This window comes from Pseudophryne corroboree, chromosome 1 (genome assembly GCF_028390025.1).
Source record: "Pseudophryne corroboree isolate aPseCor3 chromosome 1, aPseCor3.hap2, whole genome shotgun sequence".
NCBI classification, from domain to species: Eukaryota; Metazoa; Chordata; class Amphibia; order Anura; family Myobatrachidae; genus Pseudophryne; species Pseudophryne corroboree.
The window spans coordinates 713,382,769-713,402,261 of record NC_086444.1 but is presented as its reverse complement, the minus strand read 5'-3'; the positions used below and the strand labels follow the sequence as shown (position 1 = coordinate 713,402,261).

General features: G+C 48.3%; 1 protein-coding gene across 4 annotated transcripts in view; it reads left to right on the top strand.

Annotated features, from left to right (window-relative positions):
- TIMM44 (translocase of inner mitochondrial membrane 44) overlaps positions 1–19,493 on the top strand; it is a 211,355-nt gene that overhangs the window by 155,990 nt on the left and 35,872 nt on the right. For all 4 annotated transcript variants that reach the window (XM_063915150.1, XM_063915159.1, XM_063915168.1 and 1 more), the window contains one exon: positions 15,311–15,435. In XM_063915150.1, the coding sequence (XP_063771220.1) occupies positions 15,311–15,435 (125 nt within the window). The remainder of the gene's footprint in view (positions 1–15,310; positions 15,436–19,493) is intronic.

The window sequence follows — 19,493 nt, the reverse complement described above, 5'->3', positions numbered from 1 at the left end:
CTTTCGGCTTCAGAAAAGCAAGCGGGTCAAAGGCGCTTCCTTTCTGCACAAAGACAAGGGAAGAGGGAAAAAGCTGCACCAGACAGCCAGTTCCCAGGATCAAAAATCTTCCCCCGCTTCCTCTATGTCCACCGCATGACGCTGAGGCTCCACAGGTGGAGCCAGGTGCGGTGGGGGCGCGTCTCTGGAACTTCAGCGACCAGTGGGCTCGCTCACAGGTGGATCCCTGGGTTCTGCAAGTAGTATCACAGGGATACAAGCTGGAGTTCGAGGCGACTCCCCCTCGCCGTTACCTCAAATCAGCCTTGCCTGCTGCCCTCGGAGAAAGGGGAGGTAGTACTGGCGGCAATTCACAAGCTGTACTTCCAGCAGGTGATAATCAAGGTACCCCTCCTTCAACAAGGCCGGGGTTACTATTCCAAAATGTTTGTGGTACCGAAACCAGAATTGAAATATTTGAACACTTATATACGTAGGTTCAAGTTCAAAATGAAATCGCTCAGGGCGGTTATTGCAAGCCTGGACGAAGGGGATTACATGGTATCACTGGACATCAAGGATGCTTACCTGCATGTCCCCATTTACCCTCCTCACCAGGAGTACCTCAAAATTGTGGTACAGGACTGTCATTACCAATTCCAGACGTTGCCGTTGGTCTGTCCCCGGCACCGAGGGTTTTTACCAAGGTAATGGCCGAAATGATGATACTTCTTCGAAAAAAGGGAGTTATAATTATCCCGTACTTGGACGATCTCCTTATAAAGGCGAGGTCCAGGGAGCCAGTTGTTGGTCGGAGTAGCACTATCTCGGGAAGTGCTACAACAGCACGGCTGGATTCTGCATATTCCAAAGTCGCAGCTGGTTCCTACGACGCGTCTACTGTTCCTGGGTATGGTTCTGGACACAGAACAGGAAAAAGTGTTTCTCCCGTAGGAGAAGGCCAAGGAGTTGTCATCTCTAGTCAGAGACCTCCTAAAACAAATACAGGTGTCGGTGCATCAATGCACGCGAGTCCTGGGAAAGATGGTAGCTTCTTACGAAGAAATTCCATTCGGCAGGTTCCATGCAAGGATCTTCCAGTGGAATCTATTGGACAAGTGGTCCGGGTCGCATCTTCAGATGCATCGGCTGATAACCCTGTCTCCAAGGGCCAGGGTGTCGCTGTTGTGGTGACTGCAGAGTGCTCATCTGCTAGAGGGCCGCAGATTCGGCATGCAGGACTGGGTCCTGGTGACCACGGATGCCAGCCTTCGAGGCTGGGGGGCAGTCACACAGGGAAGAAACTTCCAAGGACTATGGTCGAGTCAGGAGACTTCCCTACACATAAATATTCTGGAACTAAGGGCAATTTACAATGCCCTAAGCCAGGCTAGACCCCTGCTTCAACACCAGCCGGTGCTGATCCAGTCAGACAACATCACGGCAGTCGCCCATGTAAACCAACAGGGCGGCACAAGAAGCAGGATGGCGATGGCAGAAGCCACAAGGATTTTCCGATGGGCGGAAAATCATGTGTTAGCACTGTCAGCAGTGTTCATTCCCGGAGGGGTCAACTGGGAAGCAGACTTTCTCAGCAGGTGCGACCTCCACCCGGGAGAGTGGGGACTTCATCCAGAAGTCTTCCAAATGATTGTACACCATTGGGAAAGGCCACAGGTGGACATGATGGCATCCCGCCTCAACAAAAAGCTAGAAAGATATTGCGCCAGGTCAAGGGACCCTCAGGTGATAGCTGTGAACGCTCTGGTAACACCGTGAGTGTACCAGTCGGTGTATGTATTCCCTCCTCTGCCTCTCATACCCAAGGTACTGAGAATAATAAGAAGGAGAGGAGTAAGAACTATACTCGTGGTTCCGGATTGGCCAAGAAAAGCTTGGTACCCAGAACTTCAAGAAATGATCTCAGAGGACCCATGGCCTCTGCCGCTCAGACAGGACCTGCTGCAGCAGCGGCCCTGTCTATTCCAAGACTTACCGCGGCTGCGTTTGACGGCATGGCGGTAGAACACCGGATCCTACAGGAAAAAGGCATTCCGGAGGAAGTCATTCCTATGCTGATTAAAGCTAGGAAAGATGTGATCGCAAAACATTATCACCGCATATGGCGAAAATATGTTGCTTGGTGTGAGGCCAGGAAGGCCCCAACGGAGGAATTTCAACTGGGTCGATTTCTGCACTTCCTACAGTCAGGAGTGACTATGGGCCTAAAATTGGGTTCCATTAAGGTCCAGATTTCGGCTCTGTACATTTTCTTCCGAAAAGAACTGGCTTCACTGCCTGAAGTTCAGACTTTTGTTAAGGGAGTGCTGCATATTCAGCCCCCGTTTGTGCCTCCAGGGGCACCGTGGGATCTCAACGTGGTGTTGGATTTCCTGAAGTCGCATTGGGTTGAGCCACTAAAATCCGTAGAGCTAAAATACCTCACGTGGAAAGTGGTCATGCTGTTGGCCTTGGCGTCGGCCAGGCGTGTATCAGAATTGGCGGCTTTGTCAGGAAAAAGCCCTTATCTGATTTTCATATGGATAGGGCGGAATTGAGGACTCGTTCCCAATTCCTTCCTAAGGTGGTATCAGCTTTTCATGTGAACCAACCTATTCTGGTGCCTGCGGTTACTTGGGACTTGGAGGACTCCAAGTTACTGGACGTAGTCAGGGCCCTGAAAATATATGTTTCCAGGACGGCTGGAGTCTGGAAAACTGACTCGCTATTTATCCTGTATGCACCCAACAAGCTGGGTGCTCCTGCTTCTAAGCAGAGTATTGCTCGCTGGATCTGTAGCACGATTCAACTTGCACATTTTGCGGCTGGACTGCCGCATCCTAAATCTGTAAAAGCCCATTCCACGAGGAAAGTGGGCTCTTCTTGGGCGGCTGCCCGAGGGGTCTCGGCTTTACAACTTTGCCGAGCTGTTACTTGGTCGGGTTCAAACACTTTTGTAAGAGTCTACAAGTTTGATACCCTGGCTGAGGAGGACCTTGAGTTTGCTCATTCGGTGCTGCAGAGTCATCCGCACTCTCCCGCCCGTTTGGGAGCTTTGGTATAATCCCCATGGTCCTTACGGAGTTCCCAGCATCCACTAGGACGTCAGAGAAAATAAGATTTTACTCACCGGTAAATCTATTTCTCGTAGTCCGTAGTGGATGCTGGGCGCCCATCCCAAGTGCGGATTGTCTGCAATACTTGTATATAGTTATTGCCTAACTAAAGGGTTATTGTTATGAGCCATCTGTTAGTGAGGCTCAGTTATATTTCATACTTGGTAACTGGGTATAATATCACGAGTTATACGGTGTGATTGGTGTGGCTGGTATGAGTCTTACCCGGGATTCCAAATCCTTTCCTTATTGTGTCAGCTCTTCCGGGCACAGTATCCTAACTGAGGTCTGGAGGAGGGTTATAGAGGGAGGAGCCAGTGCACACCAGGTAGTCCTAAAGCTTTCTTTAGTTGTGCCCAGTCTCCTGCGGAGCCGCTATTCCCCATGGTCCTTACGGAGTTCCCAGCATCCACTACGGACTACGAGAAATAGATTTACCGGTGAGTAAAATCTTATTTTTTGGGAGACTGGGACAGGTCAGAGGAGGAATGAGTTTCTTCTGTAAGGGTATCCGTTTCAGGCGTAAGGTAACGAAACAAGTTGGATTGAGTGTGAGTTTCACCCGAGTTCTTAGCAACACACGTCTGAGACCTTTTCTTGGTCTTCCCCATTGAGAGGCGAGAACAGTGAAAGCACGATTATAACAGCAGGTGTGGTTATAGTTATTTCTACAGTACAATGGTTCCTGAATGTTGGAACCTCAGACAGTGGTCAACTTCCATCATCCCCCATAGTATTCGGGTGATCAGGGGGTCATGGCCTTGCAGAAAGAGTGATAATCAAACCGTGTATATCATAGGCGTGGAAATTACCGCACCGAATTCCGTGCGTGCCCGGCTTCACGAGCTAAACTTGGGCAGATGAAGGTAATAGGGACCTCTGAATTTAGTCCAGAACTGGTAGTTATTCCAAAGCTTCACTGTCTCACGTCTGCACAGTGCAGTAAACAGGCTACATTCCCAACTTCTATAGCTTAACGCAGCTTGTGTTATCAGTTCACTCAGTGTATATCTCAGGAGAATTACTGAACCCAGGCATTGGGTATTTCCAGCTCAATGCTTATACTTTTTGGGTCTGCAAATTAATATACCAGGAGCTGGCACAATGCATTCCAATCCCACCTGTGTTAGTGAAGAGGGGTGAGAGGTGGATAATATTATTCAGTGTCGTTAGCTGTAAATTTCCCCTTTTATAGTTTTGCAGCCAAAACTAGGGAGTGAGCTATTCGGCCGTTGTTTGCTCCAAGAGTCTAAGTTCAGGCTCCAGACTCCGTCACAGGACACTGACCGCAGCTCTTGGTATATACTCCCTCCCACTCTGCTAGATGTTCTTCAGGGGTGCATGTAAAAGAGGTGGGGGTTCTAAGCACTCAGACAGAGCAACAACTGGGGCACTCGCCCACATCACCAGGCACAGCCACCAAGACTCGGCCAGCAGTACCCAATCAACCGCACAGCTCCCGTCCACTGCCTCAGAGACTGGAGATACAAAATGGCAGATGCCACACAGCTCCGGAGGACAAGCGTCTTCCCGCTGGATGCTGGTTTCGCCGTGGCAAGTAGGACACCCCGGCGGGAAGTTAAGGAGTCGCATCCTCAGATGCCACTGGACGGCGGAAGAACAGAGTGCTGCTGTAAGCGGGCTCTCCCTTCGCTGGGCGTCCGTTCGTTACTGAGAATCGAGAAGCCTAGAGCCTCTCCCGGCTCCACGACCCACTGCCTCCTTGTGCTGTGTAGAAGCCGGGTCCAGCAGGGTCTCTTTAGAACTGTTTTGGCCTAATTCAGATCTGATCGCAGCAGCAAGTTTGTTAGTAAATGGGTAAAACCATGTGCACTGCAGGGAATGCAGATATAACATGTGCAGGGAGAGTTAGATGTGGGTGGGGTGTGTTCAAATTGAAATCTTAATTGCAGTGTAAAAATAAAGCAGCCAGTATTTACCCTGCACAGAAACAATATAATCCACCCAAATCTAACTCTCTTTGCACATGTTACATCTGCTCCCCCTGCAGTGCACATGGTTTTGCCCATTTGCTAACAAATTTGCTGCTGCGATCAGATCTGAATTAGGCCCATAGTGTCTTTAAAAGTACTAAAAGGAGGCCATCAGCCCAGAGCTCATGAGCTACTTGTCCGCGAGGGTGGCTGCCAGGCCACTCCCCTGTACAGATATTTAAGTTGTTACCTTGCTTACACTTGACCAGAACATGCTGGAGGATGTTTCATCTGATAATGCCTTCCTCTGCTGCCTGTACTAATTGCAGCACTGAACTCTGAAACACCCGTGGTTTGATAATGAGTTAAAGCATTGCAGCATGACTATGATATCAAGCTCTCTGAACATCTTGACCACATTTGATGAGACTGGCTACTTGCTCCACAGGATGGCATGTGCAGTCCCGTCATCTGCACTTGGCCGCTTGATTTGTCTTGCCTTTTTGAATTACTGCATGGATATTACGATCTTCGATTCCACATCTGCTCGCACTGTTACTTTTTGCTGATAGTGTTTTTCACCTTGGAGCTCCATGTTGATCTCACCTCTTAAACTTTCATGAGGAACTGTGTCTATCTAGTTAGTCATTGCTGCTCCTGTCAAACAGAACAGCAGCCTTTCAAAGTCACTAAGGTCTTATCTTGCATAATAAATATTTTACCAGTTTCAGGTGTTAGGAGAACAAGATATAATTTAGTAGTAGATAAAAAAATAATAATCTTGTTTTCTCTTATAGCCATGGGAGAGGCTTTTGCTAAAGCAGCCTATATACTGGTTTTATTTATATATTTTAGACATTTTTTTGCTGTTCCGACAGCCGGAGCTCTGGCAACAGGGTCGGTGTTCCCGGCCACTTCTGCCAGTTGGGGCTAGGTTTTATCCGCAAACTCCCTTGGACCCCCAAGGTACATTCATGGTAATTAGGCACTGTTTTAAGTAATGCCCATATTCCTGGGATCTGCCAGACAGGGAAGCACAGCTTTCCCTATTAACTCCTCCCTAACACTTGGTGCCTCCCCTGCTCCAGGCTACCCTCCACAGACACAGAGCAGCCATTTTACACACTGCCTGCCTTGCCTGAGAGAAGGAAAGGGGCTCCCGCCTCCCCTATACCTCACATCGAGTGTTCGGTTATAGCTTTGGCTCCGTTCTTCCCAGTTGCGGCTGGTTGTTGAGCATGTATTGCCCATTTATTCTGAGCAATGAATGTTTTCCTTGTACCTGTTCTGTTTAGTAAGGGTGTCATTTCTGTATGGTCTTTCTTACTGCTCACTTCTACTGTGCACCTACAATACTCCCTGTAGTTTCCTAATGCACTGCATTTAGTTTTACTTTTGTTTTACTGCATTAATATTGTTACTGCATTTACTATTGTAATTCAGTTCATGCTATTGGGGCAGAAGCCTCTGGTTATACTGCTATAGTTTGTTTGCTGTATTCTCTGTTAGTGTTCACATTATTGCAATAGTCTTTAGACACTGTTAAAAGTTCTCTGAACTTTACTGTAACACTTCTTACTTTCTCTAACGTCCTAGTGGATGCTGGGGACTCCGTAAGGACCATGGGGAATAGACGGGCTCCGCAGGAGACAGGGCACTTTAAGAAAGAATTAGGAATACTGGTGTGCACTGGCTCCTCCCTCTATGTCCCTCCTCCAGACCTCAGTTTGAATCTGTGCCCGGACGAGCTGGGTGCACCTTAGTGAGCTCTCCTGAGCTTGCTAAATAGAAAGTATTTTGTTAGGATTTTTTATTTTCAGAGAGATCTGCTGGCAACAGACTCTCTGCTATGTGGGACTGAGGGGAGAGAAGCAGACCTACTCACTGTGGATAGGTCATGCTTCTTAGACTACTGGACACCATTAGCTCCAGAGGGATCGAACACAGGAATGCACCCTTGGTCGTCCGATCCCAGAGCCGCGCCGCCGTCCCCCTCGCAGAGCCAGAAGCCAGACGCTGGCGTGAGAAGCAAGAAGGCTTCAAAAGCGGCTGCAGAAGACTCCAGTCTTCATATGAGGTAGCGCACAGCACTGCAGCTGTGCGCCATTGCTCCCACATTAAACCCAGACACTCCGGTCACTGTAGGGTGCAGGGCGCAGCGGGGGGGCGCCCTGGGCAGCAATTAGAGACCTCTTGGCAAAGTGGGCATATATACAGTTGGGCACTGTATATATGCATGAGCCCCCGCCATTATTTTACACAAAATCGCGGGACAGAAGCCCGCCGCTGAGGGGGCGGGGCTTCTTCCTCAGCACTCACCAGCGCCATTTTCTCTCCACAGCTCCACTGAGAGGAAGCTCCCCAGGCTCTCCCCTGCAGATTCATGGTAGAAAGAGGGTAAAAAGAGAGGGGGGGCACATAAATTTAGCGCAAAATCAGTATATACAGCAGCTACTGGGTAAACACTAAGTTACTGTGTAATTCCTGGGTCATATAGCGCCTGGGGTGTGTGCTGGCATACTCTCTCTCTGTCTCTCCAAAAGGCCTTGTGGGGGTTCTGTCCTCAAATATAGCATCCCCTGTGTGTGTGGTGTCTCGGTACGATTGTGTCGGCATGTTTGACGAAGAAGGCTATGTGGAAGCAGAGCAGGTACAAATGAATGTGGGATCGCCGCCGACGCCCGATTGGATGGATATGTGGAAGGTTTTAAATGATGATGTAAATTCCTTGCATAAAAGGTTGGATAAAGCTGAAGCCTTGGGACAGTCAGGGTCTCAACCCATGCCTGATCCTACAGCGCAGAGGCCGTCAGGGTCTCAGAAGCGCCCACTATCCCAAATTGTTGACACAGATATCGACACGGATTCTGACTCCAGTGTCGATGGCGATGATGCAAAGTTGCAGCCTAAAATGGCTAAAGCCATCCGCTACATGATTATAGCAATGAAGGATGTATTGCACATCTCAGAGGAAAACCCAGTCCCTGACAAGAGGGTTTATATGTTTGGGGAAAAAAGGCAAGAGGTGACCTTTCCCCCTTCACATGAGTTAAATGAGTTATGTGAAAAAGCTTGGGAATCTCCAGATAGAAAAATGCAGCTTTCCAAACGGTTGCTTATGGCGTATCCTTTCCCGCCAACGGACAGGTTACGCTGGGAATCCTCCCCTAGGGTAGACAAAGCTTTGACATGCTTATCTAAGAAGGTAGCCCTGCCGTCACAGGATACGGCCACCCTAAAAGATCCTGCGGATAGAAAGCAGGCCTGGATGTGTAGTGCTGTAGCAGCATGGACAGATACTTTATCTGAGGAACTTGATTCCTTGGACAAGGATACTATATTACTGACCCTGGGGGATATAAAAGACGCTGTCCTATATATGAGAGATGCCCAGAGAGACATTTGCCTACTGGGCTCTAGAATAAATGCAATGTCGATTTCTGCCAGAAGGTTCCTGTGGACTCGGCAATGGACAGGTGACGCCGACTCAAAAAAGCACGTGGAGGTTTTACCTTATAAGGTTGAGGAATTATTTGGGGACGGTCTCTCGGACCTAGTTTCCACAGCTACGGCTGGGAAGTCAAATTTTTTGCCATATATTCCCTCGCAACCTAAGAAAGCACCGTATTACCAAATGCAGTCCTTTCGATCACAAAGAGGCAAGAAAGTCCGAGGTGCGTCCTTTCTTGCCAGAGGCAGGGGTAGAGGAAAGAAGCTGCACAATACAGCTAGTTCCCAGGAACAGAAGTCCTCCCCGGCTTCCACTAAATCCATCGCATGACGCTGGGGCTCCACAGGTGGAGCCAGGAGCCGTGGGGGGGCGTCTCCGAAATTTCAGCCACCAGTGGGTTCGCTCACGGGTGGATCCCTGGGCTATACAGATTGTATCTCAGGGATAGAAGCTGGAATTCGAAGTGATGCCCCCTCACCGTTACCTCAAATAGGCCCTGCCAGCTTCCCCCATAGAAAGGGAAATAGTGTTAGCGGCAATTCACAAATTATATCTCCAGCAGGTGGTGGTAAAGGGTCCCCTCCTTCAACAGGGAAGGGGTTACTATTCCACAATGTTTGTGGTACCGAAATTGGACGGTTCGGTCAGACCCATATTGAATTTAAAATCCCTGAACATTTACCTGAAAAGGTTCAAGTTCAAGATGGAATCGCTCAGGGCGGTCATTGCAAGCCTGGAAGAGGGGGATTTTATGGTGTCTCTGGACATAAAGGATGCTTACCTGCATGTCCCCATTTATCCACCTCATCAGGAGTACCTCAGATTTGTGGTACAGGACTGTCATTACCACTTCCAGACGTTGCTGTTTGGTCTGTCCACGGCGCCCAGAATATTTATCAAGGTAATGGCATAAATGATGGTGCTTCTGCGAAAGCAAGGAGTCACTATTATCTTATACTTGGACGATCTCCTCATAAAGGCGAGGTCCAGAGAGCAGTTGCTGATCAGCGTAGCACACTCTCGGGAAGTGTTGCAACAGCACGGCTGGATTCTGAATATTCCAAAGTCGCAGCTGATTCCTACGACGCGTCTGCCCTTCCTGGGCATGATTCTGGACACAGACCAGAAGAAGGTGTTTCTCCCGGCGGAGAAGGCTCAGGAGCTCGTGACTCTGGTCAAAGACCTCTTAAAACCAAAACAGGTGTCGGTGCATCAATGCACGCGAGTCCTGGGACAGATGGTGGCGTCATACGCAGCCATTCCCTTCGGTAGGTTCCATGCGAGGACCTTTCAGTGGGATCTGTTGGACAAGTGGTCCGGATCGCATCTTCAGATGCAGCGGCTGATCACCCTATCCCCCAGGGCCAGGGTGTCTCTTTTGTGGTGGCTGCAGAGGGCTCACCTTCTCGAGGGCCGCAGGTTCGGCATACAGGACTGGGTCCTGGTGACCACGGATGCAAGCCTCCGAGGGTGGGGGGCAGTCACTCAGGGAAGAAATTTCCAGGGTCTGTGGTCAAGTCAGGAGGCTTGTCTGCACATCAATATCCTGGAACTAAGGGTTATATACAACGCCCTAAGTCAAGCGGAGCCTCTACTTGCTTCACAACCAACCGGTGCTGATTCAGTCAGACAACATCACCGCAGTGGCTCATGTAAACCGCCAAGGCGGCACAAGGAGCAGGGTGGCGATGGCGGAAGCCACCAGAATTCTTCGCTGGGCGGAGAATCACGTAAAAGCACTGTCAGCAGTGTTCATTCCGGGAGTGGACAACTGGGAAGCAGACTTCCTCAGCAGGCACGACCTCCACCCGGGGGAGTGGGGACTTCATCAAGAAGTCTTCACACAGATTACAAGTCGTTGGGAACTGCCACAGGTGAACAAATAGCTACAAATGTATTGCGCCAGGTCAAGAGACCCTCAGGCGATACCTGTGGACGCACTAGTGACACCGTGGGTGTTCCAGTCGGTTTATGTGTTTCCTCTTCCTCTCATACCCAAGGTGCTGAGAATCGTAAGAAAAAGAGGAGTGAGAACAATACTCATTGTTCCGGATTGGCCAAGAAGGACTTGGTATCCGGAACTGCAAGAAAAGCTCACAGAGGACCCATGGCCTCTGCCTCTCAGACAGGATCTGTTGTAACAGGGGCCCTGTCTGTTCCAAGACTTACCGCGGCTGCGTTTGACGGCATGGCGGTTGAACGCCGGATCCTAGCGGAGAAAGGCATTCCAGATGAGGTTATTCCTACGCTAATAAAGGCTAGGAAGGATGTGACAGCTAAACATTATCACCGTATATGGCGAAAATATGTTGCTTGGTGTGAGGCCAGGAATGCCCCTACAGAGGAATTCCAGCTGGGCCGTTTTCTTCACTTCCTACAGTCGGGAGTAACTATGGGCTTAAAATTAGGGTCCATCAAGGTCCAGATTTCGGCCCTATCCATTTTCTTTCAAAAGGAACTGGCTTCTCTTCCTGAAGTTCAGACGTTTGTAAAGGGAGTGCTGCATATTCAGCCCCCTTTTGTGCCACCAGTGGCACCTTGGGATCTTAACGTGGTGTTGAGTTTCCTGAAATCTCACTGGTTTGAGCCACTTAAAACCGTGGAGTTAAAATATCTCACGTGGAAGGTGGTCATGCTATTGGCCTTAGCTTCAGCTAGGCGTGTGTCAGAATTGGCGGCTTTGTCATGTAAAAGCCCCTATCTGGTTTTTCATATGGACAGGGCAGAATTACGGACTCGTCCGCAATTTCTGCCGAAGGTGGTGTCATCTTTTCATATGAACCAACCTATTGTGGTGCCTGCGGCTACTCGTGACTTGGAGGTTCCAAGTTACTAGATGTAGTTAGGGCTTTGAAGGTTTATGTAGCCAGAACGGCTGGAGTCAGGAAAACTGAGTCACTGTTTATCCTGTATGCATCCAACAAGCTGGGTGCTCCTGCTTCAAAGCAAACTATTGCTCGCTGGATCTGTAACACGATTCAGCAGGCTCATTCTGCGGCTGGATTGCCGCCTCCAAAATCAGTAAAAGCCCATTCCACAAGGAAGGTGGGCTCTTCTTGGGCGGCTGCCCGAGGGGTCTCGGCATTACAGCTTTGCCGAGCAGCTACTTGGTCGGGTTCAAACACTTTTGCAAAGTTCTACAAGTTTGATACCCTGGCTGAGGAGGACCTTGTGTTTGCTCATTCGGTGCTGCAGAATCATCCGCACTCTCCCGCCCGTTTGGGAGCTTTGGTATAATCCCCATGGTCCTTACGGAGTCCCCAGCATCCACTAGGGCGTTAGAGAAAATACGATTTTACTCACCGGTAAATCTATTTCTCGTAGTCCGTAGTGGATGCTGGGCGCCTGTCCCAAGTGCGGACTTCTTCTGCAATACTTGTATATGGTTATTGCTTAATAAAGGGTTATGTTATGTTGGCATCCGTTTGGTTGATGCTCTGTTGTTGGTCATACTGTTAACTGGGTATGTTATCACAAGTTATACGGTGTGATTGGTGTGGCTGGTTTGAGTCTTACCCTGGAATCCAAAATCCTTTCCTTGTAATGTCAGCTCTTCTGGGCACAGTTTCCTTAACTGAGGTCTGGAGGAGGGGCATAGAGGGAGGAGCCAGTGCACACCAGTAGTCCTAATTCTTTCTTAGAGTGCCCAGTCTCCTGCGGAGCCCATCTATTCGGAGGAATAGACGGGCTCCGCAGGAGACAGGGCACTCTAAGAAAGAATTAGGACTACTGGTGTGCACTGGCTCCTCCCTCTATGCCCCTCCTCCATACCTCAGTTAAGGAAACTGTGCCCGGAAGAGCTGACATTACAAGGAAAGGATTTTGGAATCCAGGGTAAGATTCATACCAGCCACACCAATCACACCGTATAACTTGTGATAACATACCCAGTCAACAGTATGAACAACAACAGAGCATCAACAAACGGATGCCAACATAACATAACCCTTAATTAAGCAATAACTATATACAAGTATTGCAGAAGAAGTCCGCACTTGGGACGGGCGCCCAGCATCCACTACGGACTACGAGAAATAGATTTACCGGTGAGTAAAATCTTATTTTCTCTAACGTCCTAGTGGATGCTGGGGACTCCGTAAGGACCATGGGGATTATACCAAAGCTCCCAAACAGGCGGGAGAGTGCGGATGACTCTGCAGCACCGAATGGGCAAACACAAGGTCCTCCTCAGCCAGGGTATCAAACTTGTAGAATTTTGCAAAAGTGTTTGAACCCGACCAAGTAGCTGCTCGGCAAAGCTGTAATGCCGAGACCCCTCGGGCAGCCGCCCAAGAAGAGTCCACTTTCCTTGTGGAATGGGCTTTTACTGATTTTGGAGGCGGCAATCCAGCCGCAGAATGAGCCTGCTGAATCGTGTTACAGATTCAGCGAGCAATAGTTTGCTTTGAAGCAGGAGCACCCTGCTTGTTGGATGCATACAGGATAAACAGCGACTCAGTTTTCCTGACTCCAGCCGTTCTGGCTACATAAACCTTCAAAGCCCTGACTACATCTAGTAACTTGGAATCCTCCAAGTCACGAGTAGCCGCAGGCACCACAATAGGTTGGTTCAAATGAAAAGAGGACACCACTTTTGGCAGAAATTGCGGACGAGTCCGTAATTCTGCCCTGTCCATATGGAAAACCAGATAGGGGCTTTTATGTGACAAAGCCGCCAATTCTGACACGCCTAGCCGAAGCTAAGGCCAATAGCATGACCACCTTCCACGTGAGATATTTTAACTCCACGGTTTTAAGTGGCTCAAACCAGTGTGATTTCAGGAAACTCAACACCACGTTAAGATCCCAAGGTGCCACTGGTGGCACAAAAAGGGGGCTGAATATGCAGCACTCCCTTTACAAACGTCTGAACTTCAGGAAGAGAAGCCAGTTCCTTTTGAGAGAAAATGGATAGGGCTGAAATCTGGACCTTAATGGACCCCAATTTTAAGCCCAAAGTCACTCCCGACTATAGGAAGTGAAGGAAACGGCCCAGCTGGAATTCCTCTGTAGGGGCATTCCTGGCCTCACACCAAGCAACATATTTTCGCCATATACGGTGATAATGTTTTTATTAAAAAAAAGCATTTGTTTTAAACCAGCCAACCCTGCCTGTGGGACAAGCGTTTTCTTCCAGCTCTGTTGGCCGTGACCATTCTAGGGTCCAGAATTGTGAGGCAGACTTTCTAAGCCGCCAAGACATCCACTCAGGCGACTGATCTCTTCACACAAACGTATTTCAGTTGCTGGGGATGTCCGTACATAGTCATGATGGCTTCCTGGCACAACCACAAGCTGCCTTGGTAGAACTTCCAAAGGACGGGATCCCAACGGTCAAAATACCAACGGCGGAATCCTGAAGGATTCCATAAGACCGGCGTCTAAATCCCGATGGAGGTCAGGATGCTGGTGTCCGAATACCGACACCCGGAATCCAGATCGTTCTTTCTGCGGGTCGCGCTCGCGTTGTGCCGTGGTGGGTGGGAGGTTAGGTTTAGACATTAGAAGGGGGTAAGGGTGCACTGACCGGAAGGGTATGTTTAGGTACCAGGGAGTGGGGGTTAGGGTTAGGCACTAAGAAGGGGAGGTTAGGTTTAGGCAGCCGGAAAGGGAGGGTTAGGGTTAGGCACCCACAAGGGAGGGTTAGGGTAGGGAATATTTGAGGGTTACGGTATTTCTGGGGGGCTGTCGGGATTCTGATGGTCAGGATGCTGCCGTTGGTATTCTGACCACCGGTATCCCGTCCATTGGGATATACTGAATCCCAGCTTGTACATCAGTGACCCAGGAGCCCTTCTGGTGGATGCCTTTGTGGTACGACGGACCTTTCTGCCCTTTATAGTTATATTGCTTCTCTCTGTCTTTGGGCTTGTTAACGTAACTGTTCATGTAGGCTTTAGGCGGGGTTTAAGGGATAGGTAGCCTGTGCTTTTGGGAAAAGAAAGTTTACCATTTGGTGCCCAGTCTCCACTACTTCGCTATATCCAGCGTTCCCAGTGCCCCCCCCCCCCCCCCCCCCCTCATGGCCTCCGAGAAATAATATTACAGGGAGGAACAAAAATACCCTTATTACTGACACCTTGAGGCAAACAAAGAACATTTTGGCACTAAAAATAATTTAAAATAATGTAATACTGTACATAAGAGACCCAGTTGCGGCACATGGAATTGCTAAAAGCTTCAATGCTGGATGGATGGATTTTTATTGAAGATTCCAGTATATTAGACAATTCACACTCCAAGGTCATATACATCGTATGCTGTGACTACAATGTCAGTACTGAACAAATTAACTATACCTTTTGTGTATTTGTTAAATTATATTATATCAGGATTTCATACGTTGGCTAATTACTATTGTATATACATCCCTCCGCATATGCTCATCATAGTCCATCTACTTAAATTCACACACCCCTTTCTGGTTCTATAGGTTTTATGCTGTGTACTTTATTTTTTCTTCTTCTTGCTTTATCGAATGACTATTATACGGCACCATCTTCATATAATAGCACCACCAATAGTACTTGATTTTTGATAAACTGCAACTCTGTAATACAATTGCTTAAAATTTTATTATAGTATTGTGTTTTGTTATTTCTTATATTCTTATTGAAACCCAATAATAAGAATAATAAAAATGTATAGCAGTATCCAAAGTGTTCATAGAATAAAATAACAAACTTTGTATCAAACAAATTGATGCAAATTGAATAGAGGCAGTTGACCTTCATTTATTGCAGATATTGCTCTGTGTACTGGTTTATGCTCTCGGAGTACATATTACTCTACACAAAACAGTATTTTATATAGTAATCCTTGTTTTTCAGGGGGAATGTTTTCCAAGACTGAAATGTCAGAGGTCCTGACAGAAATTGTGAAGGTTGATCCAAGCTTTGACAAGGATTCGTTCTTAAAAATTTGTGAAAAGGATATCATTCCAAACATATTAGAGGTAAAACAAGAAAAGTCCTTTTTATTTTTACATTTAAAACCTGGTAAAATATATAAATAATACATTTTTATTAAGCTATCAGAAAAGAGCACACAGTTGCATATTACATGTGTGGGCACTGGATTGCAGAAGTTACATTCTTACAGACCACTCTATTGTGTCTGTTTCCTACAGCTGCTCTGGTTTTCTCCCACTTCCAAAAATTTACTGGTAGATTAATTGGCTACTGAAAAACATAGTGTGAGAGTGTGTGTGTACATGTGGGTGAGAATAAGGACATTTATGGTAAGAACTTACCTTTGTTAAGTCTCTTTCTGTGAGGTACACTGGATTCCACAGGGAATTACATTGGGGTGTAGAGTTGGATCTTGTTCCGAGGCACCAACAGGCTAAAAGCTTTGACTGTTCACAAGATGCATAGCCCCGCCTCCTCTATATCCACGCCTCAAGGCACTGGAGCTCAGTTTTGTTAACCAGTCCAATGCAGTAGCAGGTAAAAGAGACGACAATAGTTAGTAGCCACAGACAACCACATTCTCACGACAGGAGAAGGTACCAGCGGCTAATGCCATACAAACCCAAAAAAGCTAAGTGCGTCAGGGTGGGCGCCCTGTGAAATCCAGTGTACCTCGGAGAAAGAGATTTAACAACGGTTAGTTCTTACCATAAATCTACTTTTCTGCAGCGGGGTACATTGTGATTCCACAAGGAATTACATCGGGGATGTCCTAAAGCAGTTCCTCATGGGAGGGGATGCACTGTAGCGGGCACAAGAACCCGGCGTCCAAAGGAAGCATCCTGGGAGGCGGAAGTATCAAAGGCATAGAATCTGATGAACGTATTCACTGAGTACCACGTAGCCGCCTTGCACAATTGTTCTAGGGACGCGCCACGGCAGGCCGCCCAAGAAGGTCCAACAGACCGAGTAGAATGGGCCTTGATAGTAGCAGGAGCTGGAAGTCCAGCCTGTACATAAGCTTGTGCAGTCACCATTCTAATCCATCTAGCCAAGGTCTGCTTATTAGCAGGCCAGCCACGTTTGTGAAAACCAAAAAGAACAAATAGAAAATCAGATCTCCTAAGAGAGGCTGTTCTTTTCACATAAATACGGAGAGCATGTACCACATCCAGAGACCGTTCTTTGGAGGACAAACCAGGAGAGGTAAAGGCCGGAACCACAATCTCTTGGTTAAGGTGGAAAGACGATACCACCTTAGGCAGATAACCAGGGAGAGTTCTAAGAACCGCCCGGTCACAGTGAAAAATCAGAAAGGGTGACCGACAGGACAAGGCACCCATGTCGGAAACCGTTCTAGCAGAGGCAATAGCCAGTAAAAATAAGACCTTAAGTGTAAGCCACTTAAGGTCCAGAGACTCAAGAGGTTCAAACGGAGACTCTTGTAGGGCATCTAGAACAACCGACAAATCCCAAGGAGCCACAGGAGGAACATAGGGAGGTTGAATCCGTAAACACCCTGAGTGAATGTATGAACGTCAGGCAGAGTGGCAATTTTTCTCTGAAACCATACCGACAAGGCTGAGATATGAACCTTGATGGAGGCCATAGTCCAGGCCCTGTTGCACAAAAGCCAAAAGTTTGGCAGTACTGAACTTGTATGCATCGTAATTCTTAGCCGCATACCAGGTGAAGTAAGAATTCCAGACCCTATAATAAATCCGAGCCGAAGCCGGTTTACGGGCCCTCAACATAGTTTGAATAACCGCCTCAGAAAATCCTTTGGCCCTCAGAACTGAAGCTTCAAGAGCCACGCCTTCAAAGCCAGTCAGGCCAGATCCTGGTAGACACAAGGGCCCTGAGCGAGGAGGTCTGGGCGTTGCGGAAGTAGAAGAGGACGCTCTATCGAGAGACCCTGCAGGTCTGAGGACCAATGCCGTGTGGGCCATGCCGGAGCGTTTCGAAGTAGTGTTCCTCCTTCTTGCTTGCACTTCCTTATTACCCTGGGCAGGAGTGACACCGGAGGGAACACATATGTCAGCCGAAAGTTCCACGGAATTGCCAGCGCGTCCACGAATGCCGTTTGAGGATCCCTTGTCCTTGCTCCGAAGACCGGAACCTCGTGTTTGTGTCGAGACGCCATCAGATCCACATCTGGTAGGCCCCACTTGTCCACTAGAAGTTGAAAGCCTTCTGGATGAAGGCTCCACTATCCGGCGTGTACGTCCTGACGACTGATGAAGTCTGCTTCCCAGTTGAGGACTCTCGGAATGAACACTGCCGATATGGCTGGCAGATGGCGTTCCGCCCATAGAAGAATCTTTGACACTTCCATCATTGCCATGCAACTTCGAGTGCCGCCTTGATGATTTATGTATGCCACCGTGGTGGCGTTGTCCGACTGTACTTGAACGGCCCTGTTCTGTACGAAAGGTAGGGCCAGTTGCAGAGCATTGAACCTTGCCCTCAACTCCAGAATGTTTATCGGAAGGTGAGAGTCCTCCCTGGTCCACCGACCCTGAAGAGAGTGTTGCTCCAACACCACGCCCCAACCCCGCAGACTGGCATCCGTCGTTAAGAGGGCCCAGTCGGAGATCCAGAAGGGATGACCCCTGCTCAGTCGTTGGTCCTGTAGCCACCAGCCCAGTGACAGGCGAACCTCCGGCGTCAAGGAGATCATGTGAGTCCTGATCCGGTGAGGCATGCCGTCCCACTTGGAAAGGATTAACCTTTGCAGAGGGCGGGAATGAAATTGAGCGTACTCTACCATGTCGAAGGCCGACACCATGAGGCCTAGTACTTGCATCGCCGAGTGTATCGACACATGTGGGCGAGATAGGAAGCATCTTATCTTGTCCTGAAGTTTCAGGACCATCTCCAGAGACCAGAACAACCAATGGTTGTGTGTGTCCAATAATGCCGCCCAGGTGCACCATGCTCCGTGGGCTTGCAAGAATTGGACCGTCAATTCCAGATGACGGAGGAGAACCTCTGGGGAGTTCGCCAGGATCAACAAGTCATCCAGATACGGCAGGATCCTGATACACTGACGGCGGAGCAAAGCCGTCATGACCTTGGTGAAGATTCTCGGAGCCGTGGTCAGACCAAAAGGTAAGGCCTGGAATTGATAATGTAGGTTGCCAATAGCAAATCGTGGTATTGCTGATGCGATATGGCAATAGGAATATGCAGGTAAGCATCCTGTATATCCAGAGATACCATATAGTCCATGGGCTCCAAAGCAAGAACAATAGAACGAAGAATTTCCATATGGAATTTGGATACCTTCACAAATTTGTTCAAAGACTTGAGGTTGAGAATGGGCTTCTTAGACTTATCTGGAGGTTCAGAATCATCATCAATCTGAAGAATCAGTTTGATAGCCTCCAAGAGGTCAGGAACATCCACCTGTGTAATAGATTCTCCATCAGAAGCATCTGCATCAGTGTCTGAGGGGGTCAGTGTATACGCCATCGTCATCGGATGAAGTATCCTAAACATGCGTTAATTGTGAGGAAGTAATGGCCTGCTTAGATGACCCCGTGATCCTAGGAGGGCGAGGGTTAGGTTTTTGTTTAACCGAAGACTGATTTAATTGCTGCAACTGAGTGGACAGAGTATCTACCCATGGCAGATTAACTGCAGGGACAATATGTGGCTGCAATGGCACAGGGGGGCGCAAGTCTCATTATTAGCGTAGTCAGTAGATTAGAAAAAGCAGCCCAAGGTGGGTCTTGGTGTGCCACCGGTGCTGTAGACTGACTGAGGGGTATAGAACCCCCGGTACCTGGGCCCTCAGCTGGAATATTTTCCTCAGATAAATCCATGGCGTACGCACTGCATGATGCAGTATCAGCCACAGATCTCCTGCCCTGTGTAGCAGACATTATTTGGAAACGTAGCCTTAGGGCGTAACAGTACAATTTAGCCAGACAAAGTACCTGACGAAAACCCCCTGTGGAGTGTGACTGCAAATGCAGAGCACAAACAGAGGATTTACGTGGTATATGGTGACTGAAATACACAGAGAAACATACTAAAGTAGTAACACTAAATATATATATATATATATATATATATATATATATATATAGATAGATAG